The 25,667-nt window shown below is 42.8% G+C and overlaps 5 protein-coding genes and 1 long non-coding RNA gene across 7 annotated transcripts; 4 read left to right on the top strand and 2 right to left on the bottom strand.

Annotated features, from left to right (window-relative positions):
- Positions 1 to 44: 44 nt before the first annotated feature.
- Positions 45 to 7,115, bottom strand: LOC135331077 (uncharacterized). 2 transcript variants are annotated; one of them, XR_010392928.1, is made up of 4 exons: positions 6,613 to 7,115; positions 6,229 to 6,398; positions 3,663 to 3,879; positions 45 to 3,329 (listed from the first exon to the last, which is right to left on the bottom strand). It is a non-coding gene; the product is annotated as an uncharacterized LOC135331077 (long non-coding RNA). The 2 variants fall into 2 exon arrangements; XR_010392927.1 differs by lacking the exon at positions 6,613 to 7,115 and having other exon boundaries at positions 6,229 to 6,545.
- Positions 7,116 to 7,229: 114 nt separating this feature from the next.
- Positions 7,230 to 12,375, top strand: LOC135332215 (sushi, von Willebrand factor type A, EGF and pentraxin domain-containing protein 1-like). Its single transcript, XM_064527580.1, has 17 exons — positions 7,230 to 8,150; positions 8,218 to 8,391; positions 8,454 to 8,627; positions 8,684 to 8,857; positions 8,907 to 9,080; positions 9,138 to 9,311; positions 9,361 to 9,537; positions 9,590 to 9,763; positions 9,819 to 9,992; positions 10,049 to 10,222; positions 10,272 to 10,448; positions 10,501 to 10,674; positions 10,731 to 10,907; positions 10,960 to 11,133; positions 11,185 to 11,358; positions 11,445 to 11,615; positions 12,055 to 12,375. The coding sequence occupies exons 1-17, from the start codon at positions 7,886 to 7,888 to the stop codon at positions 12,240 to 12,242; spliced, it is 3,069 nt and encodes a 1,022-aa protein (XP_064383650.1). The 5' UTR covers positions 7,230 to 7,885; the 3' UTR covers positions 12,243 to 12,375.
- Positions 12,376 to 13,724: 1,349 nt separating this feature from the next.
- On the bottom strand, positions 13,725 to 16,261 carry LOC135331073 (myotubularin-related protein 9-like). The gene is made up of 4 exons (XM_064526113.1): positions 16,058 to 16,261; positions 15,753 to 15,909; positions 14,753 to 14,961; positions 13,725 to 14,408 (listed from the first exon to the last, which is right to left on the bottom strand). Exons 2-4 carry the CDS (start codon positions 15,784 to 15,786, stop codon positions 14,151 to 14,153), a joined length of 501 nt encoding a protein of 166 aa, XP_064382183.1. The 5' UTR covers positions 15,787 to 15,909; positions 16,058 to 16,261; the 3' UTR covers positions 13,725 to 14,150.
- A 154-nt stretch (positions 16,262 to 16,415) lies between these two features.
- Positions 16,416 to 20,011, top strand: LOC135332214 (P-selectin-like). Its single transcript, XM_064527579.1, has 9 exons — positions 16,416 to 18,146; positions 18,210 to 18,383; positions 18,453 to 18,626; positions 18,679 to 18,852; positions 18,918 to 19,091; positions 19,143 to 19,316; positions 19,366 to 19,539; positions 19,592 to 19,765; positions 19,815 to 20,011. Exons 1-9 carry the CDS (start codon positions 17,882 to 17,884, stop codon positions 20,009 to 20,011), a joined length of 1,680 nt encoding a protein of 559 aa, XP_064383649.1. The 5' UTR covers positions 16,416 to 17,881.
- Positions 19,796 to 20,494, top strand: LOC135331074 (protein lev-9-like). The gene is made up of 2 exons (XM_064526114.1): positions 19,796 to 20,216; positions 20,266 to 20,494. The coding sequence occupies exons 1-2, from the start codon at positions 20,021 to 20,023 to the stop codon at positions 20,457 to 20,459; spliced, it is 390 nt and encodes a 129-aa protein (XP_064382184.1). The 5' UTR covers positions 19,796 to 20,020; the 3' UTR covers positions 20,460 to 20,494.
- Positions 20,467 to 24,097, top strand: LOC135332213 (CUB and sushi domain-containing protein 3-like). Its single transcript, XM_064527578.1, has 14 exons — positions 20,467 to 20,665; positions 20,718 to 20,894; positions 20,946 to 21,119; positions 21,169 to 21,342; positions 21,395 to 21,568; positions 21,618 to 21,791; positions 21,848 to 22,024; positions 22,077 to 22,250; positions 22,300 to 22,473; positions 22,532 to 22,708; positions 22,774 to 22,950; positions 23,016 to 23,189; positions 23,267 to 23,440; positions 23,783 to 24,097. The coding sequence occupies exons 1-14, from the start codon at positions 20,467 to 20,469 to the stop codon at positions 23,968 to 23,970; spliced, it is 2,487 nt and encodes an 828-aa protein (XP_064383648.1). The 3' UTR covers positions 23,971 to 24,097.
- The last annotated feature ends 1,570 nt before the right edge of the window (positions 24,098 to 25,667 follow it).

The following is a 25,667-nucleotide window of genomic DNA, read 5'->3' as shown; positions in this document are numbered from 1 at the left end:
ACAGCAGATATATATATATATATAGCAAGAAAGCTATATTGCATGGTCTATTGAAGATGATTGCCCACAAAGCGTGAATATGCATGCATGCATGTCTCATGTCTAATAGCATACACATAAACAAGAGTATAGGTAAGAGTTGAACTGCTGTAACATACGTGGAACTGTATAATGCATTTGGTAAATTATGCCAACAATAATTTGCAGAGCTCCTGTTGCTGCAAAGAATTATGGTTAATTTCACCCTGTAAACTCTCACTACCCAATCGGATAGAAAGTGGTCTTCCGAGGGATTTGAGCTTTCAGGCTACAGCCAATTCGTTTGCAAACTCGTTCCAGCTAAAGCACTGTTAACATAACATTAATTTTAAATCTACATACAGTGCATTAATTTTAGTCTATGGAGTAAATAAACGCAATTTGGTGCGTATTGGTACCTAAATGTAAATATTTTGGGATTGGAACATTTCTAAGAAAATATGATACCATTGTGTTGGTGAATAAAACTCATCCAAAAAGATTTCCATAGCAACCAAAGGTGGTGGGTATGTGATGGTTTATATAGCTAACACCAACATTTTTCTATAGTGGACAATTGCTTAGGGATGGAAAAGACCAATTGTTTTCGGCTAAGGTATGGAACTTTGGCACAACATTCCTGAATAGTTAACATATGCATGGTTAGCTTACATAAGTACACATACTTAAATATTAATACTCAATTATGGGGTATTTTGGGTGCCTGTTTGCTTAACGATGGAACTCAAGCAAATTTGTCGTCTAAGGTCTAATTGTTTTTGCACTTTAATTGTTAATAAATTTTCTGAATGTGTCTAGAAATACTTTAGTTCCGGAGGATGATATTTGATGTTACACATATTTTTTTACGAGATCACCCCCTTTTTCACCTAGAACGATTTCCCACTACAACAACTTTTGAGGAAATATTTTTGATGTAGCTTTAATATTCATTCACCTATACAATGGTATAAGCACAATTTCTTAGAAATGTTCCAATCTTGAGATACATTTAAGTACAACTACTCACCCTATTGTGGTATTTACTCTCAAAGCTGAAGGCACTGTAGCTATATCATTTCATTCTTTACAGCTGTTGTAAGAAATTGTCCTTAATCTCTCAGTGCACCTCAAGATGGCAAAGTGCAAGTTTCAGGGACCAAGCCCGGAGACAGAGCAGACTACTCCTGCAATGATGGGTTCAGTCTGAAAGGTGTGTTGAAGAAAGTGTGAGGACATTGGACGGGAAAAGCCCCAACCTGTGAAAGTGAGTGTACTGCTTCAATGTGTTTGCCCCCATATAAATTTATGTATTCATCTAAACTTTAGAAGTCAAGTGCCCAGCACTGATTGCCCCAGCTAATGGCAAGGTATACGTGTTGTAGGAGGAAGGCACCCTGGAAAAAGATGAGACTCTTCCTGCAATGATGGGTTTAGTCTGAAGGGTGCAATATATGTGGGATGGAGAAAGTGTCAGGACAACGGACAATGGATGGAAAAAGCCCCAACCTGTGAAAGTATGCATGACATAAATGACTGCCCATCATGCAGTGTTACCCAAAATAAAGAATGGATGAGTGAAGATCACTATATGGCCAGGTCCAGGTGGGTACAGCTGCGCCATATGATTTAACCTTGTTGGGGACAGTATTCGTGTGCAGAGCTGGTTTGTCTCAAAATGTGTTGCCATTCACTATACTGATTGGAATATATGGCATTACCTGCTAAAATGAAATCTAGTTGACTTCATAAGACACTCACGAAATAGGGTTAGGGTTAGGTTAGGCCAGAGATAAAGTAAGGAAAGGGATTGGCAACGGTCGAAAAAATGTGACTATCCTTGATGCGCTACGTCATCGACTTTTTTTCATCCATTTATCTAAAAGTAAAAAACATGCTTAAGAAAATCAAAATCAAGAATTTATGCAGCCTAGTTGATCAACAGAGACACAACAAAACAAGATATGTAGGTAAAACATCATAGGCTTACAGCAGTGCTTCTTAAAAGGGGCACAAACTAATATAACACTTTCTCGTCTTTTACAGCCTCCATTTTAGCATTTTTGGTAAAAAACATACAAAACAGATTTAACCAAGGAAATGTATGCAGGCCAGTTCATCAACATAGACACAAATAAGCAGGATCTGTAGGCAAAACATCATTTGGCTACGGCAGTGCTTCTTAAAAGGGGGCACAGACCAATAATAACTAGTTTTCAAGCTCTAGAGCACCACAGTCAATTCTTCCACGCTTGGATTTCACTTTAAATAAAGCACAGGACACGTGTAGCCTTACTATACGCAATTCTAAAGTCTCATGAGACTAATAACTAACTAAAAGTAATATTACTTCGTTTCGCGGGCGTTGTGCCGGGAAATAATGCGCATCAAGGATGGTTGAGAGGAAATCAATATGAAATCAATGTGAAATGATCACGTGAGTTACTCCCGTTGCCAATCCCTCTATTACTCTATCTCTGGTTAGGCTAACCCTGGTTGGTGATAAGCTTATGCGCATATGAAGGGTCTGACAATATAGTTTATGCAAAGTTGGTCCTGCATGTATAATAATTATAATGATGATAAGTTGTGATACAAAACAAGTGAATTTCAAAGTAAAAAGGTTTATAATAGAAAACAGTTAGTTAGGTCCTAGGTGTCCCTCGGAGGACCTGGACCTTGATTGGCTCAGAAGTACATCCTTAGCTGGTCTGTTTCTTGTTGATCTGGCATCCCTAATTTCCATATTGGATGCCCTCAGTAGGGCAAAGCTCAACCGGCATCGTACCCACTCTATCATTGTATTGTAGGGTACATCTCTCTTCTCACTGAGCATCGATGACAGTCTCTGGTAGAAAGTTGTTGCGGCTCTTCCCATGGCATTAAAATAGGCATTTACACACACAGGGTTTTGCAGAATCTACAACAGCAACAATAGGGTTGAGTGTTCCTTATATATGGAATGCTTTGCACCATACACACATGTAAGGAACGCTCAACACTCAACCCTATCGTTGAGGTTGCAAAGATTCTAAAAACCCTGTACTTTTACTCATGTGCTGCTGTGCGATGTGCTGCTGTGCGATGTGCTGCTGTGCGATGTGCTGCTGTGCGATGGACTGGGAGCGTATGTCCATGACCTTCCCTTTGCTGAGTCCAGGGAGACAAGTGTTGAGAATACTCACATCTCCCCGACACCTCTTACTGGTCGGCCCCACCAGTGGCTGCCCACATTTGATCAACACTGCCCCACTCTTCTTATGATGGAAGCACACCATCGGGAACCTCCCTTGGTGACGGTAGGTAGCACTCTGGAGGGGGGTAGTGATCATTATACGAAATTTGAACATACTGGTTAACAACAACAGCTTAGCCTACAAAAGGCATCGAAAGTGGGATTTCCCAACTTAAGTTTATGACTAACAGAAGTCAACAAACAGAAACACCACACTTAGTCATATGCACTGCCTATTAAGGGAGCCAGCATTCTGGAGGGGGGAGGTAGTGATCAGTACGTACTAAATTTCCCAAAAGTTGTCCCTGGCAATAATAATTAAAAGTTTAGCCTACAGAATGAATCAGAGGCCTTCCTAATTCAAGTTGTGAAGTTCTAACAATATATAACAACCACACCTAGATCTCACCTTTTTTATTTCATCATCAGTTATTGAGAGAGGCACAATGATATCCTGGGGGTAGGAAGCACACACTTTGAAGCCCCTATTGATGTAGCTGATTCTGTAACGCTCTGGCGAACAGCCCCATGCCGCTAATAAGGCTTCAGCTGTTGAGAATGGCCACAACATTGGGGGGAGGGTCACACGGGGAAGTGGGTAAAGGCATGGAGATGGTGAATACGAACTGTGTGTGTGTGTGTGTGTGTGTGTGTGTGTGTGTGTGTGTGTGTGTGTGTGTGTGTGTGTGTGTGTGTGTGTGTGTGTGTGTGTGTGTGTGTGTGTGTGTGTGTGTGTGTGTGTGTGTGTGTGTGTGTGTGTGTGTGTGTGTGTGTGTGTGTGTGTGTGTGTGTGTGTGTGTGTGTGTGTGTGTGTGTGTGTGTGTGTGTGTGTGTGTGTGTGTGTGTGTGTGTGTGTGTGTGTGTGTGTGTGTGTGTGTGTGTGTGTGTGTGTGTGTGTGTGTGTGTGTGTGTGTGTGTGTGTGTGTGTGTGTGTGTGTGTGTGTGTGTGTGTGTGTGTGTGTGTGTGTGTGTGTGTGTGTGTGTGTGTGTGTGTGTGTGTGTGTGTGTGTGTGTGTGTGTGTGTGTGTGTGTGTGTGTGTGTGTGTGTGTGTGTGTGTGTGTGTGTGTGTGTGTGTGTGTGTGTGTGTGTGTGTGTGTGTGTGTGTGTGTGTGTGTGTGTGTGTGTGTGTGTGTGTGTGTGTGTGTGTGTGTGTGTGTGTGTGTGTGTGTGTGTGTGTGTGTGTGTGTGTGTGTGTGTGTGTGTGTGTGTGTGTGTGTGTGTGTGTGTGTGTGTGTGTGTGTGTGTGTGTGTGTGTGTGTGTGTGTGTGTGTGTGTGTGTGTGTGTGTGTGTGTGTGTGTGTGTGTGTGTGTGTGTGTGTGTGTGTGTGTGTGTGTGTGTGTGTGTGTGTGTGTGTGTGTGTGTGTGTGTGTGTGTGTGTGTGTGTGTGTGTGTGTGTGTGTGTGTGTGTGTGTGTGTGTGTGTGTGTGTGTGTGTGTGTGTGTGTGTGTGTGTGTGTGTGTGTGTGTGTGTGTGTGTGTGTGTGTGTGTGTGTGTGTGTGTGTGTGTGTGTGTGTGTGTGTGTGTGTGTGTGTGTGTGTGTGTGTGTGTGTGTGTGTGTGTGTGTGTGTGTGTGTGTGTGTGTGTGTGAGTGATAGCATTGGATAAGTACAGTCAAGAGTTCATTAGGAAGAGAACGCAACTCCAATAGACTGTACACAAAAAGCATTCCTCCAATCTTACGTCACATATACTGGCTGTAGTAACATAGTGTATGGAACAATTCTTAGAACTGCAGCTACATTGTATATACATGTAATAAGGCAACACCAAAAATAAAGTACGTTCTATAAGACTATGTACACAAAACGGTGCTATAAGAGTGATGCCATAAGAGTGATGCCATATCAATGTTGCCTTATCAGTATAACCTTATTACATGTAGTAGTTATGCCTCGGTGCGCATGCGCAAGCGAGGTATACGGTAGTGTGTTTTTGTGTGTCTGTCTCTGTGTGTGTGTCTGTCTGTGTAGACTGCTACAGCTTCTCAAGGATCAATCAAGTGCAAGCATAGATAGAGTAGAAGAGGGATTGGAAACGGAAGTGATTCACGTGATGTTTTACAATGAAGTCTACGTAGTGGCTCTGGGACCATCCGTGTATCTCCTCATAACTCCCGCAAAAGCCCGGGAAACTTATTGTGTCCAAAGCATACATCTCAGAGCTACCCCCATTACTGAATCACATGCCCCCTGATAGTAGGTATCAATTGGAAACAAAGAAAATATAATCTCAATTGTCGTGAAGTAGCTAGAGGTACACAGAGCGCTTTTTCATGCTTGTGTTCCTATAGTACCTTTGATATAGCTAAGGCTTTGTAACTAAATAGTGTCCTGTGTCCCAAATGGCCTCAAGTATTAGAGAAAGTTGATGTTTAGCAGCAGAACTGCTCGTGGACTAAACAATTCTCATGAATTATTCATGTTTAGCCCTCGTGTTAAAAAGTTAGCCTCGATTAAAACCGCGGAGATACACGGATGGTACTTCGAGGGTACTTCCCTTTCCAATCCCTCTTCTACTCTATCTACGGTGCAAGTAAAAGTTTCTATATGCTTCTTTCTATAGGCTTCTAGTCATGTTTTCTTGGATTTTAATTCGTGGATTGCATTGTTTGCTTCGTTCTCGAGCTATGCCTACTTTGAATGCCATTGCACTTTTCAGAGAGTACGTAGCAAAACTTGTTCACCGAGTGTTGCTACTCTACTTAGTAGTTAGCTCTGCACTAGAACGCTAGCTATTGGTAGCTGCAAGAGTGAGAAGAGAGCTGCAAGGCTCTGCTGATGTAATCTTGGTACCCACTCCTTGAGTTTGCATGTAGCAAAATTAAAATACTGGGGTGTTCATCGTAATGTGTGTATAGCTTTGGCACCTTCACCGAGGCATCAGCACCCGCGGTGCTTTCATTCTGAGTACTTCAACAGCATAAATGTACATGTAAGAGAGGCTATAATGAGGAGAGATGCCACCACCACTCACCTGGTTTAGAGAGAGCCTCCAGGGCATCCATCATGTCCACACAATCTTCTAGGATCTGGAACTCAAACTGTAGCCTCCGGAAGTCCTTCAAACCATTCCTTCAAACACACCACAGCAGTCAGTGCAGGAGCCTTAACACGCTCAACGTGGTCTATAGCCACATGCAGAATCTGAAAGAGGTGGATTAAAAATGTGCATTACGTATACGTATCACAACAGATAGACCAAAACTATGCTATCACCCCACTTGACAAACACAAGTAGCTAGCTAAGTATATGTATAGGTAGCTTGACAGCATATTTTAGTTTAGCATAGGCCTACATAGCCTTGATCCCAGGCCGCACTTCCCACTTCAAAGGCCGGTGAAGGAGGATAAGGCCTACAATGAGCTCATCTTCCCCAGCTATCTCCTGGTGGAGTATATAGGCAGTCACCACGAGAGTTCCCCCCACGATGATGTCTCCTTCCCTGGCTGCCTGCAGACTCACACCCTCCACCCGAGAACGTCTTACTACTTCCATGAAATCCATGACTGTTTTCCAACTGGAGCGCATCGAAATTAACCACGCCCTTTGAGTACCGTATAGCGGGTATATTTCGAGGGTATAAATTTTCGCGGATAGACCATTACAAAGGATTTCGCGGATTTTATTTTCGTGGTCTGAGTTCCAGCCTTTTGGCGCATGCGCACATCAACATGCAGCTGTACCTCCACACCGTTAGCCTCGAATCCAGGCCTAGCCTATATAATGGTGAGGCACCTCTTATTGTCGATAGGTGTGGTCAATAATACTGAACACGCCTACTATTCAATAAAGATATAAATTTTCGTGGGTATAAATTTTCGCGGTAGAGGCTCAATCCGCGAAAACTGCGAACATTTATACCCTCGAAATATACCGCTATACGGTATGCATTGCATGCACAATGCTAAGGCAAAGCTTTTATTTTGATGTTTAATCTTGCTTGCAAGCACATGCCCCACAAGTCTAAACACACCTTGCAAGTATAATTATGGTGAGACCAGTTTGCAATTGTTGCATATATACACCAACCCTGTTAAATATACTTTTTTTTTACCCGCTAGACTTTTAAGAAGTCCAAGTCTGGCAGTGGGCTATTACTACCTAGTACCTATTCTCACTTAATTAATTTTGCCCCACTGAAAAGTAAATAAGAGCGCATCGCAATAATTGCGAAGCGCATATGTTATGACGTGTTTAATTATTAAACATGTCCTTTGATGAAGCTTATAGACAGTGGTAAGTGCACTGTGTTTGTGGTTAAGCTATACTCAACAATTATATGTTTATGCTAATATAGATCTACAGGTTCTACACCACAATCTAAGGCCACAACAAGAGGTAGTTCTGTTTCTGGTCAGGTTACTTCCCTGATATAAGGGTGCAAAGTTTTAAATGATGTTTTATCTTGCTCGCACGCACATGCACATGCCCACAAGACTAAACACACTTTCACTGAGTTAATTATAGGGTGACACTCAGTTTGCAATATGTGAGAACCCATTCAGTTTGACCGTATACACAACACCACTAGCTCAGCTCGGACAATACTAGGCATTGTCCTGTACAAGTTATAAAAGTCTTCTACTCTCACACACACACACACACTGACTTGACCATCACTTTTGCAAACATGGCGTCCATTATGATGTTGATTGCAGTTGTGCTGTCCTTTGTGTATCTGAGCTCTGCTACCTACCTTTCTCCCTGTGGCCCCCCTGATACTCCAGATTACGGAAGTTTCTACCCTCAGAAAAACTTCTACTCAATTGGAACTGTTGTTAGGTTCTCTTGCAGAGATGGCTTTTTGCTGAAAGGATACAGTTTTACCAAATGTATCTACAGCCGGAGCCTAAGAAAGGCAGTGTGGAAGTTTGACACTCCAGTTTGCGGCAAGCGTGAGTTACTAAGTAAATTTACGGGCAATCATTAATAACCCCAAACTGCTATATACATTCTATGCAGGTATCACGTGTCCTGACCTTATCGATCCCCAATATGGAGATGTAGACGTGACTGGAAATACACCTGGATCAAAGGCAACCTATACCTGTGGCAGACATTTCACCCTCGTAGGCAGCTCTACAGCAAAATGCCAGCTCAACGGGAAATGGTCCCATGTTCCACCTGTTTGTAAATGTGAGTGGTTGTTTCTATTGTGAATAACAGTGAAAGATTATATTTTTTGGTTTTTGGTACAGCACTCTTCTGCCCTAAACTGGCTCCCCCTGCATATGGTACTGTGAATGATGGTAACAATCGTGCCGGAACCAAGGCAGTGTACACCTGTGACTATGGATTCAAGTTGGTGGGATCCAGCAAGAGACTCTGTCAGAATTACGGCAGCTGGGCTGGGGAGGCACCTATCTGCGAACGTAAGACTACAATTGCTTAATAACTGGATGTGTTATGAAACACAATTATCGTACAGAGATCGAATGCCCTGCATTGAAGGATCCAGAGAATGGATCTGTGGATGATGGAGACAATCTGCCAGGAACCATAGCAAAGTACACATGTGACTATGGATTCAAGTTGGTGGGATCCAGCAAGAGACTCTGTCAGAATTATGCCAGCTGGGCTGGGGAGGCACCTATCTGCAAACGTAAGACTACAATTGCTTTACTGCATGTGTTATGAAACATATCGTACAGAGATCGAATGCCCTGTATTGAAGGATCCAGAGAACGGATCTGTGGATGATGGACACAATCTGCCAGGAACCATAGCAAAGTACACCTGTGACTATGGATTCAAGTTGGTGGGATCCAGCAAGAGAATCTGTCAGAATTATGGCAGCTGGGCTGGGGAGGCACCTATCTGCAAACGTAAGACTACAATTGCTTTACGGAAAGGATAATAGTTTTATGAAACATATCCTACAGAGATCAAATGCCCTGTATTGAAGGATCCAGAGAACGGATCTGTAGATGATGGAGACAATCTGCCAGGAACCATACCAAAGTACACCTGTGACTATGGATTCAAGTTGGTGGGATCCAGCAAGAGACTCTGTCAGAATTATGGCAGCTGGGCTGGGGAGGCACCTATCTGCAAACGTAAGACTACAATTGCTTTACTGCATGTGTTATGAAACATATCGTACAGAGATCGAATGCCCTGTATTGAAGGATCCAGAGAACGGATCTGTGGATTATGGAGACAATCTGCCAGGAACCATAGCAAAGTACACCTGTGACTACTACGGATTCAGATTGGTGGGATCCAACAAGAGACTCTGTCAGAAGTACGGCAGCTGGGCTGGGGAGGCACCTATCTGCGAACGTAAGACTACAATTGCTTAATAACTGGATGTGTTATAAAATATATCGTACAGAGATCAAATGCCCTGCATTGAAGGCTCCAGAGAACGGATATGTGGATGATGGAGACAATCTGCCAGGAACCATAGTAAAGTACACCTGTGACTATGGATTCAAGTTGGTGGGATCCAGCAAGAGACTCTGTCAGAATTATGGCAGCTGGGCTGGGGAGGCACCTATCTGCAAACGTAAGACTACAATTGCTTTACTGCATGTGTTATGAATATGAAACATATCGTACAGAGATCGAATGCCCTGTATTGAAGGATCCAGAGAACGGATCTGTGGATGATGGAGACAATCTGCCAGGAACCATAGCAAAGTACACCTGTGACTATGGATTCAAGTTGGTGGGCTCCAGCAAGAGAATCTGTCAGAATTATGGCAGCTGGGCTGGGGAGGCACCTATCTGCGAACGTAAGACTACAATTGCTTTACGGAAGGATAATAGTTTTATGAAACATATCCTACAGAGATCGAATGCCCTGTATTGAAGGATCCAGAGAACGGATCTGTAGATGATGGAGACAATCTGCCAGGAACCATAGCAAAGTACACCTGTGACTATGGATTCAAGTTGGTGGGATCCAGCAAGAGACTCTGTCAGAATTATGGCAGCTGGGCTGGGGAGGCACCTATCTGCAAACGTAAGACTACAATTGCTTTACTGCATGTGTTATGAAACATATCGTACAGAGATCGAATGCCCTGTATTGAAGGATCCAGAGAACGGATCTGTGGATGATGGAGACAATCTGCCAGGAACCATAGCAAAGTACACCTGTGACTACTACGGATTCAGATTGGTGGGATCCAACAAGAGACTCTGTCAGAAGTACGGCAGCTGGGCTGGGGAGGCACCTATCTGTGAACGTAAGACTACAATTGCTTAATAACTGGATGTGTTATAAAATATATCGTACAGAGATCAAATGCCCTGCATTGAAGGCTCCAGAGAACGGATATATGGATGATGGAGACAATCTGCCAGGAACCATAGCAAAGTACACCTGTGACTATGGATTCAAGTTGGTGGGATCCAGCAAGAGACTCTGTCAGAATTATGGCAGCTGGGCTGGGGAAGCACCTATCTGCGAACGTAAGACTACAATTGCTGTACGGAAAGGATAATAATTGGTGAAACATATCATACAGAGATCGAATGCCCTGCATTGAAGGATCCAGAGAACGGATCTGTGGATGATGGAGACAATCTGCCAGGAACCATAGCAAAGTACACCTGTGACTACTACGGATTCAGATTGGTGGGATCCAACAAGAGACTCTGTCAGAAGTACGGCAGTTGGGCTGGGGAGGCACCTATCTGCGAACGTAAGACTACAATTGCTTGATAACTGGATGTGCTATAAAATATATCGTACAGAGATCAAATGCCCTGCATTGAAGGCTCCAGAGAACGGATATGTGGATGATGGAGACAATCTGCCAGGAACCATAGCAAAGTACACCTGTTACTATGGATTCAAGTTGGTGGGATCCAGCAAGAGACTCTGTCAGAATTATGGCAGCTGGGCTGGGGATGCACCTATCTGCGAACGTAAGACTATACAATTGCTTTACTGCATGTGTTATGAAACATATTGTACAGAGATCGAATGCCCTGCATTGAAGGATCCAGAGAACGGATCTGTGGATGACGGAGACAATCTGCCAGGAACCATAGCAAAGTACACCTGTAACTATGGGTTCAGGTTGGTGGGATCCAGCAAGAGACTCTGTCAGAAGGACGGCAGCTGGGCTGGAGAGGTACCTATCTGCAAAGGTATGACTTCTTTTACAATCGGATCAAATGTAGATACCAATGCAAGTTTTCCTCACATCACATGCCGTTTGCTCATTTTGATTCAGCTATCATCTGTCCTAAGCTGGATGACCCTGAGTATGGTCAGGTGACAGTCACTGGTCTAACTCCGTCCTCCACTGCCGAATATTCCTGTAACAAGGGATTCACATTGTTTGGAACGACGAGGACGTGCCAGGCCAACGGAGAGTGGTCTGGAAAAGCACCTCTTTGTAAACGTACGTATCATAGTTAGGCAAGTACATATAATGGACCTCTGTAGAAGACCTCTGCTGAGGTCTCTAAGTGAAATAAGGGACCTCTCAGTAACCAAATCAGATTGCACCATTTGTGACAAGCATTTTATAAGGGACCTCTCAGTAAAACAATCAGATTACACCACTTGTGACAAGCATTTAGATAAATTTCTCATAAGATACCATATAGCGACAAAAATGAGGCAATTGAAGTACATGTATGATTATGTGGCGATTTTTAATTTGACCTCATTCTACCATGCATAGAATTATTGATTCTCATTTGATAGGCAAAATTAGCCACTTTTGATGGGGATGGAGGCACAGCAATATTTACATGCATTTTTGTCAGTTCAGACCTGCCTATATGAACCCTCATGCAGTGTATACAAATAATCTGTACTACAATTTGTACATGCAGGTGTGGACTGTGGCCGTCCACCCAAGCCAAGCTACGGAATTGTCAAGTTCTGGACCACTACACCTGGTTCCAAAGCATTCTACGGCTGTTTTAATGGCTACCAGCTGAGTGGTTATGCAGTCCGATTTTGCCAGGGTAACGGTTACTGGTCTGGACGTACTCCATCATGTACGAGGAGGCATTATTAGGACCTGCGATCTACTGAACCACATATAAGAACTATAAAAATGAACTTTAAGAACATAGTATATTATAATTATAGCTGCATGGTAAACAATCTTTTGCTGTATGAAAAACTGCATTAAATGTTCATGAATCTGATTGTACGTAAAATTGAGGCATGCTGTTATTGTGTCATTGCTTAACTGTATGTGCACAAATTTTACAGCAGATATATCATTAATAATGGTTAATGCAAGAAAGCTATATTGCATGGTCTATTGAAGATGACCAATCTCTAGTTTGCCATAAAGCACAAATAATTATGCATGCATGCATGTCTCATGTCTAATAGCATACACATAAACAAGAGTAGGTAAGAGTTGAACTGCTGTAACTACGTGGAACTGTATTTGCCTTATATGGTAAATTAATTATGCCAACAATATAAATTTGCAGAGCTCCTATTGCTGGTTAATTCCACCCTGTAAACTCTCACTACCCAATCAGATGGAAAGTGGTCTTCCGAGGGATTTGAGCTCTCGGGCTACAGCTAATTCGTTTGCAAACTCGTTCCAGCTAAAGTACTGTTAACGTAACATTAATTTAAAATCTACATAGCTATATCACAGCTGTTGTAAGAAATTGTCCTTAATCTTTCAGTGCGCCTCAAGATGGCAGAGTGCGAGTTTGAAGCCCGGAGATCTAGACAGAGCAGACTACTCCTGCAATGATGGGTTCAGTCTGAAAGGTGTGTTGAAGAAAGTGCGAGGATAATGGACATTGGACGGGAGAAGCCCCAACCTGTGAAAGTAAGTGTATACTGTTTAATGTGTTTGTCGTAATAACGTATATGTACTCATCACTGAACTGTAGGAGTCCAGTACCCAGCACTGATTTCCCCAGCTAATGGCAAAGTTCGTGACCCTGGAAGCAGAGGAGACTATTCGCGCAATGATGGGTTTAGTCTGAAGGCTGTGGGATGGAGAAAGTGTCAGAACAACGGACAGTGGAGCCTCAACCTGTGAAAGTGAGTGTACTGCTTCAATGTGTTTGCCCCCATAATTTATCTAAACTTTAGGAGCCAAGTGCCCAGCACTGTTTCCTCAGCTAATGGCAAAGTGCGTGTAGGAGGAAGGCACCCTGGAAACAGAGCCGACTATTCCTGCAATGATGGGTTTAGTCTGAAAGGTGCATTATATGTGGAATGGAGAAAGTGTCAGGACAACGGACAATGGACGGAAAAGCCTCAATCTGTGAAAGTATAAAGTATGACATAAATGACTGCCCATCATGCAGTGTTACCCAAAATAAAGAATGGATGAGTGAAGATCACTATAGCCAGGTGGTTAAGTACAGCTGCGCCATGAGATTAAACCTTGTTGGGGGGACAGTATTCGTGTGCATGTGCAGAGCTGGTTTGTCAAAATGTGTTGCCATTCACTATACTGTATGGCATTACCTACTAAACTAAAATCATCCTTAGTTGACTTCATAAGACACTCACGAAATAGGGTTGGTAAACAAGCTTATGTGCATATGAAGGGTCCGACAATATAGTTTATGTAAAGTTGGTTCTGTATAATAATTATAAGTTGTGCTACAAAACAAGTGAGAGTAAAATGGTTGATAATAGAAAACAGTTAGTTTCGTCCTAGGTGTCCCTCGAGAACCTGGACCTCTTCGATTGGCTCAAGAAGTACATCCATAGCTGGTCTGTTTCTTGATGACCTGGCACCCCTAATTGCCATAATGGATGACAGTCTCTTGTAGAAAGTTGTTGCAGCTCTTCCCATGGCATTAAAATAGGCATTTACACACAAGCTATACAGGGTTTGGCAGAATCTTTACAACAGCAACAATAGGGTCGAGGGTCGAGTGTTCCTTACATGGAATGCTTTGCACCATACATACTAAGAAACGCTCAACCCTCAACCCTATCGTTGAGGTTGCAAAGATTCCGCCAACCCTGTACCTTTACTCATGTGATGCTGTGCGATGGACTGGGAGCGTATGTCCATGACCTTCCCTTTGCTGAGTCCAGGGAGACAAGCGTTGAGAATACTCACATCTTCCCGACACCTCTTACTGGTCAGCCCCACCAGTGGCTTCCCACGTTTGATCAACACTGCCCTACTCTTCTTGTGATGGAAGCACACCATCAGGAACCTCCCTTGGTGACGGTAGCTAGCACTCTGGAGGGGGATAGTGATCATTATACACTGATTGAAATTTGAACAATCCTCTGGTTAACAACAGAGCTTAGCCTACAAAAGGCATCGAAAGTAGGATTTCCCAACTTAAGTTTATGACTAACAGAAGTCAATAAACAGAACACCACACATAGTCATATGCACTGTCTATTAAGGGAGCCAGCATTCTGGAGGGGGGAGGAGGTAGTGATCAGTATGTACTAAATTTCCCAAAAGTTGTCCCTGGCAATAATAATTAAAAGTTTAGACTACAGAATGAATCAGGGGCCTTCATAATTCAAGTTGTGAAGTCCTAACAAAATATAACAACCACACCTAGATCTCACCTTTTTTATTTCGTTATTGAGAGAGACAATGATATCCTGGGGGTAGGAAGCACACACTTTGAAGCCCCTATTGATGTAGCTGACTCTGTAATGCTCCGGCGAGCAGCCCTGTGCCGTTAATAGGGCTTCAGATGTTGAGAATGACCACAACATTGGGGGGAGGGTCACACGGGGGAAGTGGGTAAAGGCATGGAGATGGTGAATACGAACTGTGTGTGTGTGTGTGTGTGTGTGCATGCGTGTGATAGCATTGGATAAGTACAGTGTATAGTGTATGGACAACAAAGTCAGGTCAACTTACACTACACACAGTTCTTAGAACTGCAGCTACATTGTATATATATACATGTAATAACTTAAGGCAACACCAAAAATAAAGTACGTTCTATAAGACTATAATTATGTACACAAAACAAATTATATGGTGCTATAAGAGTATAACCCTAATAGCTTTGGTACGCATGCGCAAGCGAGGTATACGGTAGTGTGTTTGTGTGTCTGTCTGTGTAGACTGCTACAGCTGCTCAAGGATCAATCAAGTGCAGGTAAGAGTTTCTATAGGCTTCTATTTTCTTGAATTTTAATTCGTGAATTTGCAAATAATGCTTCGTTCTCGAGTTATGCTTACTTGGAATGCCATTGCAGCCTTTTCAGAGGAGTGCGTAGCAAAACTTGTCCACCGAGTGTTGCTACTCTCCTTAGTAGTTAGCTCGGCACTAGAACGCTAGCTATTGGTAGCTGCAAGAGTGAGAAGAGAGCTGCAAGGCTCTGCTGATGTAATTTGGCATCAATCGCTTTAACAACAATCATGGTCGATCATTACCCATTCCTTGAGTTTGATGCAGCAAAATTAATTAATGCAAAATATCATGATTTTAACGTGTGTATAGCTTTGGCACCTCCACCAAGGCATCAGCACCCGCGGTGCTTTCATTCTGAGTACTTCAACAGTGTACATGTAAGAGAGGCTATAATGAGGAGAGGTGCCACCACCACTCACCTGGTTTAGAGAGAGCCTCCAGGGCATCCATCATGTCCACACAATCCTCTGGGGTCTGGAACTCAAACTGTAGCCTCCGGAAGTCCTTCAAACACACCACAGCAGTCAGTGCAGGAGCCTTAACACGCTCAACGGGGTCTATAGCCACATGCAGAGTCTGAAAGAGGTGAATTAAAAATGTGCATTACATATACGTATCACAACAAATGAACCAAAACTATGCTATCACCCCACTTGACAAACACAAGTAGCTAGCTAAGTATATGTATAGGTAGCTTGACAGCATAATTATTATTATTTTATACCGGTAGGCCTACAATGAGCTCATCCTTCCCCAGCTATCTTCCTGGTGGAGTATATAAAAAGTAGGCAGTGACCACCAGAGTTCCCCCCACGATGATGTCTCCCTGGCTGCCTGCAGACTCACACCCTCCACCCGATAACGTCTTATTACTACTTCCATGAAATCCATGACTGTTTTCCAACTGGAGCGCATCTCAATTAACCACGCCCTTTGAGTATGAATTGCGTGAACTCTGCACCTAAAACTTTTGGCAAAAAGGGAGGTGTGGCTGGACAGAGGACTAGGCTATAGGATCTAGGACTAGGAGTGGAAGATCAAGAAGCTTAGCGCTTAGACAGTGCATGCTAGTGGTAAGTAAGTGCACTTTAAGTGTTTGTGGTCAAGCTATACCCAATAATAACCCTTAATATTCACCACAATGCTAAGGCAAAGCTTTGAATGTTTAATCTTGCTCGCAAGCACATGCGCGCCCCACAAGTACGTCTAGGTCTATAGCATACAATTAAATTTGTGACAGGGCCTAGGAAAACAATCCTACTAATAATGTTCAGTACGCTAAAAAGTAAAATATTTAGAGCTGTTTTAGGATTTTGTTTTTCTTTCATAAGAAGTAACTTCAATATCTCCTCTACCTTTTCAAACAAATTTTATCCTAAAAATTTTTTTATAGCCGTTACAAGGCAGCCATTGAATTTTTTCATGCTGTTCTTGTATGCGGATAGAACTTGGAACATTGGTTTCTCAAAACGGTAGGTCAATACTTCCCCCCTTTCACCCAAAAATATTTTGGGGTAGGAAGGTGCAAGGTGGGTGATATTGTAATCAATTTGAAGCTTAAGTACTAGTTTGCTCCATATAAAAGGGTTGTTTTCCTAGGCCCTGTCAATGGTGAGGTTTGCAATTGTTGCATACACCAACCCAGAATTACCTATTCTAACTTCATTTTACCAATTAATATTAATTTTTGTTCAGTACCACTGAAAAGTTAATAATAATTGGAGCACATCGCAATAATTGGATGCGCTTATGTTATGACGTGTTTAAATATTGAATATGTCCTTTGATGAAGCTTATAGACAGTGGTAAGTCCACTGTCTTTGTGGTTAAGCTATACTCAACAATTATATGTTTACAGCTAATATAGATCTACAGATTCTACACCACCACAACAAGAGGTAGTTCTGTTTCTGGTCAGGTTACTTCCCTGCCGGTTTTGAATGTGTTGATGTTTTATCTTGCTCGCACGCACATGCATGCCCACAAGTCTAAACACACTTTGTAATGATGCATAATTACAAATTTAATATAGATCTACAGATTCTACACCACAATTTAAGGCCACAACAAGAGGTAGTTCTGTTTCTGGTTAGGTTACTTCCCTGATATAAGGGTGCAAAGTTTTAAATGTGTTGATGTTTTATCTTGCTCGCACACACATGCACATGCCCACAAGTCTAAACAAACTTTGTAATGATAATTACAAATATAATATAGATTCTACACCACAATCTAAGGCCACAACAAGAGGTAGTTCTGTTTCTGGTCAGGTTACTTCCCTGATAAATAAGGGTGCAAAGTGTGTACGTGTTGATGTTTTATCTTGCTCGCACGCACATGCACATGCCCACAAGTCTAAACACACTTTGTAATGCATAATTATAGAGTGACACTCAGTTTGCAATATGTGAGAACCCATTCAGTTTGACCGTATACACAACACCACTAGCTCAGCTCCGACAATACTAGGCATTGTCCTGTACAAGTTATAAAAGTCTTCTACTCACACACACACACACACATTGACTTGACCATCACTTTTGCAAATATGGCGTCCATTATGATGTTGATTGCAGTTGTGCTGTCCTGTGTGTATCTGAGCTCCGCTACCTACCTTTCTCCCTGCGGCCCCCCTGATGCTCCAAGTTACGGAAGTTTCTACCCTCAGAAAAACTTCTACTCAATCGGAACAGTTGTTAGGTTCTCTTGCAGAGATGGCTTTTTGCTGAAAGGTTACAGTTTTACCAAATGTATCTACAGCCGGAGCCTAAGAAAGGCAGTGTGGAAGTTTGACACTCCAGTTTGTGGCAAGCGTGAGTTACTAAGTAAATTTACGGGCAATCATTAATAAACCAAAACTGCTACATTCTATGCAGGTATCACGTGTCCTGACCTTATCGATCCCCGATATGGAGATGTAGATGTGACTGGAAATACACCTGGATCAAAGGCGACCTATACCTGTGGCAGACGTTTCACCCTTGTGGGCAGCTCTACGGTAAAATGCCAGCTCAACGGGAAATGGTCCAGTGTTCCACCTGTTTGTAAACGTGAGTGGTTGTTTCTATTGTGAAAATAATTGTAACAGTGAAAGATCATATTTTTGGTTCTTGATACAGCAATCTTCTGCCCCAAACTGACTCCCCCTGCATATGGTGCTGTGAATGATGGTAACAATCGTGCCGGAACCAAGGCAGTGTACACCTGTAACGATGGTTTTGAAACAAGTGGACAGAGTTCTAGAAAATGTCAGCTGGATAGTACATGGAGTGGAAAAGCCCCAACTTGTATATGTATGTTACACAGTATAAGATTTACGTTGTCATGAGCAGAACGATTTTGCAGCAATCAAATGCCCTAATCTTGAGGATCCAGAGAATGGATCTGTGGATGATGGAGACAATATGCCAGGAACCATAGCAAAGTACACCTGTGACTATGGATTCAAGTTGGTGGGATCCAGCAAGAGACTCTGTCAGAATTATGGCAGCTGGGCTGGGGAGGCACCTATCTGCGAACGTAAGACCACAATTGGTTTACGGAAAGGAATAATAATCAGATGTGTTGTGAAACATATTATACAGAGATGGAATGCCCTGCATTGAAGGATCCAGAGAACGGCTCTGTGGATGATGGAGACAATCTTCCAGGAACCATAGCAAAGTACACCTGTGACTATGGATTCAAGTTGGTGGGATCCAACAAGAGACTCTGTCAGAATTACGGCAGCTGGGCTGGGGAGGCACCTATCTGCGAACGTAAGACTACAATTGCTTAATAACTCGATATGTTTAAAACATATCGTACAGAGATCGAATGCCCTACATTGAAGGCTCCAGAGAACGGATCTGTGGATGATGGAGACAATCTGCCAGGAACCATAGCAAAGTACACCTGTGACTATGGATTCAAGTTGGTGGGATCCAGCAAGAGACTCTGTCAGAATTATGGCAGCTGGGCTGGAGAGGCACCTATCTGCGAACGTAAGACTACAATTGCTTTACTGCATGTGTTATGAAACATATCATACAGAGATCGAATGCCCTGTATTGAAGGATCCAGAGAACGGATCTGTGGATGATGGAGACAATCTGCCAGGAACCATAGCAAAGTACACCTGTGACTATGGATTCAAGTTGGTGGGATCCAGCAAGAGACTCTGTCAGAATTATGGCAACTGGGCTGGGGAGGCACCTATTTGCGAACGTAAGACTACAATTGTCTAATAACTGGATGTGTTATAAAACATATCATACAGAGATCGAATGCCCTGCATTGAAGGCTCCAGAGAACGGATCTGTGGATGATGGAGACAATCTGCCAGGAACCATAGCAAAGTACACCTGTGACTATGGATTCAAGTTGGTGGGATCCAGCAAGAGACTCTGTCAGAATTATGGCAGCTGGGCTGGAGAGGCACCTATCTGCGAACGTAAGACTACAATTGCTTTACTGCATGTGTTATGAAACATATTGTACAGAGATCGAATGCCCTGCATTGAAGGCTCCAGAGAACGGATCTGTGGATGATGGAGACAATCTGCCAGGAACCATAGCAAAATACACCTGTGACTACTACGGATTCAGATTGGTGGGATCCAACAAGAGACTCTGTCAGAAGTACGGCAGCTGGGCTGGGGAGGCACCTATCTGCGAACGTAAGACTACAATTGCTTAATAACTCAATATGTTTAAAACATATCGTACAGAGATCGAATGCCCTGCATTGAAGGCTCCAGAGAACGGATCTGTGGATGATGGAGACAATCTGCCAGGAACCATAGCAAAGTATACCTGTGACTATGGATTCAAGTTGGTGGGATCCAGCAAGAGACTCTGTCAGAATTATGGCAGCTGGGCTGGAGAGGCACCTATCTGCGAACGTAAGACTACAATTGCTTTACTGCATGTGTTATGAAACATATTGTACAGAGATCGAATGCCCTGCATTGAAGGCTCCAGAGAACGGATCTGTGGATGATGGAGACAATCTGCCAGGAACCATAGCAAAGTACACTTGTGACTATGGATTCAAGTTGGTAGGATCCAGCAAGAGACTCTGTCAGAATTATGGCAGCTGGGCTGGGGAGGCACCTATCTGCGAACGTAAGACTACAATTGCTTAATAACTGGATGTGTTATAAAACATATCATACAGAGATCGAATGCCCTGCATTGAAGGCTCCAGAGAACGGATCTGTGGATGATGGAGACAATCTGCCAGGAACCATAGCAAAGTACACCTGTGACTATGGATTCAAGTTGGTGGGATCCAACAAGAGACTCTGTCAGAATTACGGCAGCTGGGCTGGGGAGGCACCTATCTGCGAACGTAAGACTACAATTGCTTAATAACTGGATGTGTTATAAAACATATCGCACAGAGATCGAATGCCCTGTATTGAAGGCTCCAGAGAACGGATCTGTGGATGATGGAGACAATCTGCCAGGAACCATAGCAAAATACACCTGTGACTACTACGGATTCAGATTGGTGGGATCCAACAAGAGACTCTGTCAGAAGTACGGCAGCTGGGCTGGGGAGGCACCTATCTGCGAACGTAAGACTACAATTGCTTAATAACTCAATATGTTTAAAACATATCGTACAGAGATCGAATGCCCTGCATTGAAGGCTCCAGAGAACGGATCTGTGGATGATGGAGACAATCTGCCAGGAACCATAGCAAAGTACACCTGTGACTATGGATTCAAGTTGGTGGGATCCAGCAAGAGACTCTGTCAGAATTATGGCAGCTGGGCTGGAGAGGCACCTATCTGCGAACGTAAGACTACAATTGCTTTACTGCATGTGTTATGAAACATATCGTACAGAGATCGAATGCCCTGTATTGAAGGCTCCAGAGAACGGCTCTGTGGATGATGGAGACAATCTGCCAGGAACCATAGCAAAGTACACCTGTGACTATGGATTCAAGTTGGTGGGATCCAGCAAGAGACTCTGTCAGAATTATGGCAACTGGGCTGGGGAGGCACCTATCTGCGAACGTAAGACTACAATTGTCTAATAACTGGATGTGTTATAAAACGTATCGTACAGAGATCGGATGCCCTGCATTGAAGGCTCCAGAGAACGGATCTGTGGATGATGGAGACAATCTGCCAGGAACCATAGCAAAGTACACCTGTGACTATGGATTCAAGTTGGTGGGATCCAGCAAGAGACTCTGTCAGAATTATGGCAGCTGGGCTGGAGAGGCACCTATCTGCGAACGTAAGACTACAATTGCTTTACTGCATGTGTTATGAAACATATCGTACAGAGATCGAATGCCCTGCATTGAAGGCTCCAGAGAACGGATCTGTGGATGATGGAGACAATCTGCCAGGAACCATAGCAAAGTACACTTGTGACTATGGATTCAAGTTGGTAGGATCCAGCAAGAGACTCTGTCAGAATTACGGCAGCTGGGCTGGGGAGGCACCTATCTGCGAACGTAAGACTACAATTGCTTAATAACTGGATGTGTTATAAAACATAATTATCGCACAGAGATCGAATGCCCTGTATTGAAGGCTCCAGAGAACGGATCTGTGGATGATGGAGACAATCTGCCAGGAACCATAGCAAAATACACCTGTGACTACTACGGATTCAGATTGGTGGGATCCAACAAGAGACTCTGTCAGAAGTACGGCAGCTGGGCTGGGGAAGCACCTATCTGCAAACGTAAGACTACAATTGCTTAATAACTCGATATGTTATAAAGCATATCGTACAGAGATCGAATGCCCTGCATTGAAGGCTCCAGAGAACGGATCTGTGGATGATGGAGACAATCTGCCAGGAACCATAGCAAAGTACACCTGTTACTATGGATTCAAGTTGGTGGGATCCAGCAAGAGACTCTGTCAGAATTATGGTAGCTGGGCTGGGGAAGTACCTATCTGCGAACGTAAGACTAATACGGAATAATTGGATATGTTATGAAACACATCGTACAGAGATCGAATGCCCTGCATTGAAGGATCCAGAGAACGGATCTGTGGATGATGGAGACAATCTGCCAGGAACCATAGCAAAGTACACCTGTGATTATGGATTCAAGTTGGTGGGATCTAGCAAGAGACTCTGTCAGAATTACGGCAGCTGGACTAGGGAGGCACCTGTCTGCGAACGTAAGACTACAATTGCTTTACGGTAATAACTGGATATGTTATGAAACATATCGTACAGAGATCGAATGCCCTGCATTGAAGGATCCAGAGAACGGATCTGTGGATGATGGAGACAATCTGCCAGGAACCATAGCAAAGTACACCTGTGACTATGGATTCAAGTTGGTGGGATCCAGCCATAGACTCTGTCAGAATTACGGTAGCTGGACTAGGGAGGTACCTATCTGCAACAAACGTAAGACTACAATTGCTTTACGGAATGCATTAATAACTGGATATGTTATGAAACATATTGTACAGATATCGAATGCCCTGTATTGAAGGATCCAGAGAACGGATCTGTGGATGATGGAGACAATCTGCCAGGAACCATAGCAAAGTACACCTGTGACTATGGATTCAAGTTGGTGGGATCCAGCCATAGACTCTGTCAGAATTACGGTAGCTGGACTAGGGAGGTACCTATCTGCAACAAACGTAAGACTACAATTGCTTTACGGAATGCATTAATAACTGGATATGTTATGAAACATATTGTACAGATATCGAATGCCCTGCATTGAAGGATCCAGAGAACGGATCTGTGGATGATGGAGACAATCTGCCAGGAACCATAGCAAAGTACACTTGTGACGATGGATTCAAGTTGGTGGGATCCAGCAAGAGACTCTGTCAGAATTATGGCAGCTGGACTAGGGAGGCACCTATCTGCAAAGGTGTGACTTCTTTTGCAATCGAATCAACTATAGATACCAATGCTCACATCACATGCCATTTGCTCATTTTGTTTCAGCTATCATCTGTCCTAAGCTGGATGACCCTGAGGATGGTCAGGTGACAGTCACTGATCTAACTCCGTCCTCTACTGCCGAATATTCCTGTAACCATGGATTCAAGTCGTTTGGAACGGCTTGGAGGAAGTGCCAGGCCAACGGAGAATGGTCTGGAAAAGCACCTACTTGTAAACGTACGTAGGTTTACTACGATTTATTATATCAGTATGTTATAGTTCTAGTGCATGTAAATTCGTCACAAGATACTGTATAGCGATTTTATATGGCAAAATGAGGCAATTTTAGTACATGTATGATTATGTATGCATATGGCGATTTTTAATTTGACCATCATTCTACCATGCATGATTCTAACATTTCCAAAATTAGCTACTTTTGATTACATGGAGGCACAGCAATATTTACATGCCTGCCTATTATGAACCCTCGGTGTATACAAACAGGAGTGCACGAATATTCATATTTATGCACTCCTGATACAAATAATCTGTACTATATACAATATGTGCATGCAGGTGTGGAGTGTGACCGTCCACCCAAGCCAAGCTACGGACTTGTCAAGTTCTGGACCACTACACCTGGTTCCAAAGCATTCTACGGCTGTTTTAATGGCTACCAGCTGAGTGGTTATGCAGTCCGATTTTGCCAGGGTAACGGTTACTGGTCTGGACGCACTCCATCATGTAGGAAGAGGCATTATTAGGAGTCGCAATCTACTGAACCACATCTAAGAACTTTAAGAACATGGTATATAATATATAGGCTTAGCTATAAACTAGTAATTTGCTGTATGAAAAACTGCAGTGAAAGTTCATGAAGCTGATTGTAAATTGAGGCATGTCTTTATTGGTACACTAATTTTACAGCAAATGTTATCATTAATAATGTGGATTGCAAAAAAGCTATAATTATTGCATAGTCTTATTGAGATGATCAATCTCTAGTTTGCCACAAAGCACATGCATGCATGCATGTCTCATGTCTAATGCAAAGCCAAAGCTCGACATATGCTGATGCAATTAAGAAGAGTTTCAACATCCAAAGACAGCAGCCCAATAAAATCTCTAGCTAGCAAGAGACCTGATGATGTTCCCAATCAAACATACAGATCTAAAGTTATAGATCTAATTGAAGGTTCAAGAAAAGCTTGGGGTACTAGAAGATCTGTAACCCAGTCTAAGGTAGCAGAATCAATTAGATCTATTCCTGCTGTTGACTTAGATTCTCTATGTGTCAAACGGAAATATAAGACTTAGAGTCAAGAAGGTAAAAACACTAAGTGGTGGTTTGTTATTCGCGGGAATGAGACTACACTCAAGTTGCTGGACGAGAGCTGGTTGCAAATTGAAGTCCAAACAAAATGGAAATTGGAACCCCTGTTACGATACAATAATCCAACTGAATCACTTGATATGGAGGAAGCAACGAACCAGCTACTGACTCAGGAAGTATACAAGCAGGAGTGGAGAAAATTCCATGAAGAGAATAACATTATTGACGCTCAGAACGAAGAATCAAAGAGTGCAAGTAATCGCTCATCGCAGGCTAGTACTTTTTTAGGGCAGATTTAGGCAATCAACATACATGTAACGTGGAGGGTGCAAACTCTCAGGGTATAAACAGGACTGTTCTTATATGACATGTGTTTCTCTGTTATTTATTTCAATTGTAGAAGCTTATTACCTAAACTAGATGAATTAAGGGCTATTTGTGCTACCCACTGCCCAGATGTTGTTTGTCTAGTAGAAACGTATACGGGTTGTGTAGTGATATTATGGGCGAGTAAAAGCTGGAATGCGGAATGGAATGGAATATGGAACGGAATATGGAATGACAAATTTAGTAATAAAAAGAGAGCTGCTGATGGTGCTCTGTAGTGTAGTATGAATTAAATAGTGTTACAGAAGCTTTTTATAGACACAGCTAATTATTTATGAGGAGTAGACTACTCAGTAGCAACGTTAAAAAATTCTGAGATATACTACACATACGTGTCTATACCCTTTGCGAAGTAATTATTCTGTGCCCAAAACAAGGCGAAGTGTGAAATGTATATAGCTATAGGACACTCCAAAGCTATACCTTTTTTCTATTTGCCTGCCTGAAAAGTTTTGGCCCTTGGTGAAACTTTAAACAATTTGTGCGTGTTGAAGAGACACACTGACCATCTTTTATGTTATTATGGAGAAATTATTCTCAAAGCGCTAGGTCACTATAAAGATAGATCTACTTTGCACTTGAATATCCATTGCAAATCACATGCTCCAAAAGATATAGCATGCTGCTGGCTGTATTATTAAATCATCACATGACACCCAGTTACCCTGTTTAGAGGATCAACAACTTGCACACACTGTTGCACAGTGGCAGTTTTTTTGCTGAGAGTATATAAATGTGGAA

The sequence above is a fragment of the Halichondria panicea genome, chromosome 2, assembly GCF_963675165.1.
Source record: "Halichondria panicea chromosome 2, odHalPani1.1, whole genome shotgun sequence".
Taxonomy (NCBI): domain Eukaryota; kingdom Metazoa; phylum Porifera; class Demospongiae; order Suberitida; family Halichondriidae; genus Halichondria; species Halichondria panicea.
Note: the sequence above shows the minus strand (reverse complement) of the source record. Positions and strands in the feature narration are given on the sequence as shown.

Coding starts and splice junctions, on each gene's coding strand:
- LOC135331074 (XM_064526114.1), top strand. CDS start 20,021: ATGTTTAAAACATATCGTACAGAGATCGAATGCCCTGCATTGAAGGCT. Junction 20,217..20,265: donor AGAGGCACCTATCTGCGAAC/GTAAGACTACAA, acceptor CATATTGTACAG/AGATCGAATGCCCTGCATTG.
- LOC135331073 (XM_064526113.1), bottom strand. CDS start 15,786: ATGATGGATGCCCTGGAGGCTCTCTCTAAACCAG. Junction 14,962..15,752: donor GGAGGCTCTCTCTAAACCAG/GTGAGTGGTGGT, acceptor ACACACACACAG/TTCGTATTCACCATCTCCAT. Junction 14,409..14,752: donor TCAATAACGAAATAAAAAAG/GTGAGATCTAGG, acceptor ATCCCCCTCCAG/AGTGCTAGCTACCGTCACCA.
- LOC135332213 (XM_064527578.1), top strand. CDS start 20,467: ATGTGTTATAAAACATATCATACAGAGATCGAATGCCCTGCATTGAAG. Junction 22,251..22,299: donor GGAAGTACCTATCTGCGAAC/GTAAGACTAATA, acceptor CACATCGTACAG/AGATCGAATGCCCTGCATTG. Junction 22,474..22,531: donor GGAGGCACCTGTCTGCGAAC/GTAAGACTACAA, acceptor CATATCGTACAG/AGATCGAATGCCCTGCATTG.
- LOC135332215 (XM_064527580.1), top strand. CDS start 7,886: ATGGCGTCCATTATGATGTTGATTGCAGTTGTGCTGTCCTTTGTGTAT. Junction 11,359..11,444: donor AGAGGTACCTATCTGCAAAG/GTATGACTTCTT, acceptor ATTTTGATTCAG/CTATCATCTGTCCTAAGCTG. Junction 11,616..12,054: donor AAAAGCACCTCTTTGTAAAC/GTACGTATCATA, acceptor TTGTACATGCAG/GTGTGGACTGTGGCCGTCCA.
- LOC135332214 (XM_064527579.1), top strand. CDS start 17,882: ATGGCGTCCATTATGATGTTGATTGCAGTTGTGCTGTCCTGTGTGTAT. Junction 18,627..18,678: donor AAAAGCCCCAACTTGTATAT/GTATGTTACACA, acceptor ACGATTTTGCAG/CAATCAAATGCCCTAATCTT. Junction 19,540..19,591: donor GGAGGCACCTATTTGCGAAC/GTAAGACTACAA, acceptor CATATCATACAG/AGATCGAATGCCCTGCATTG.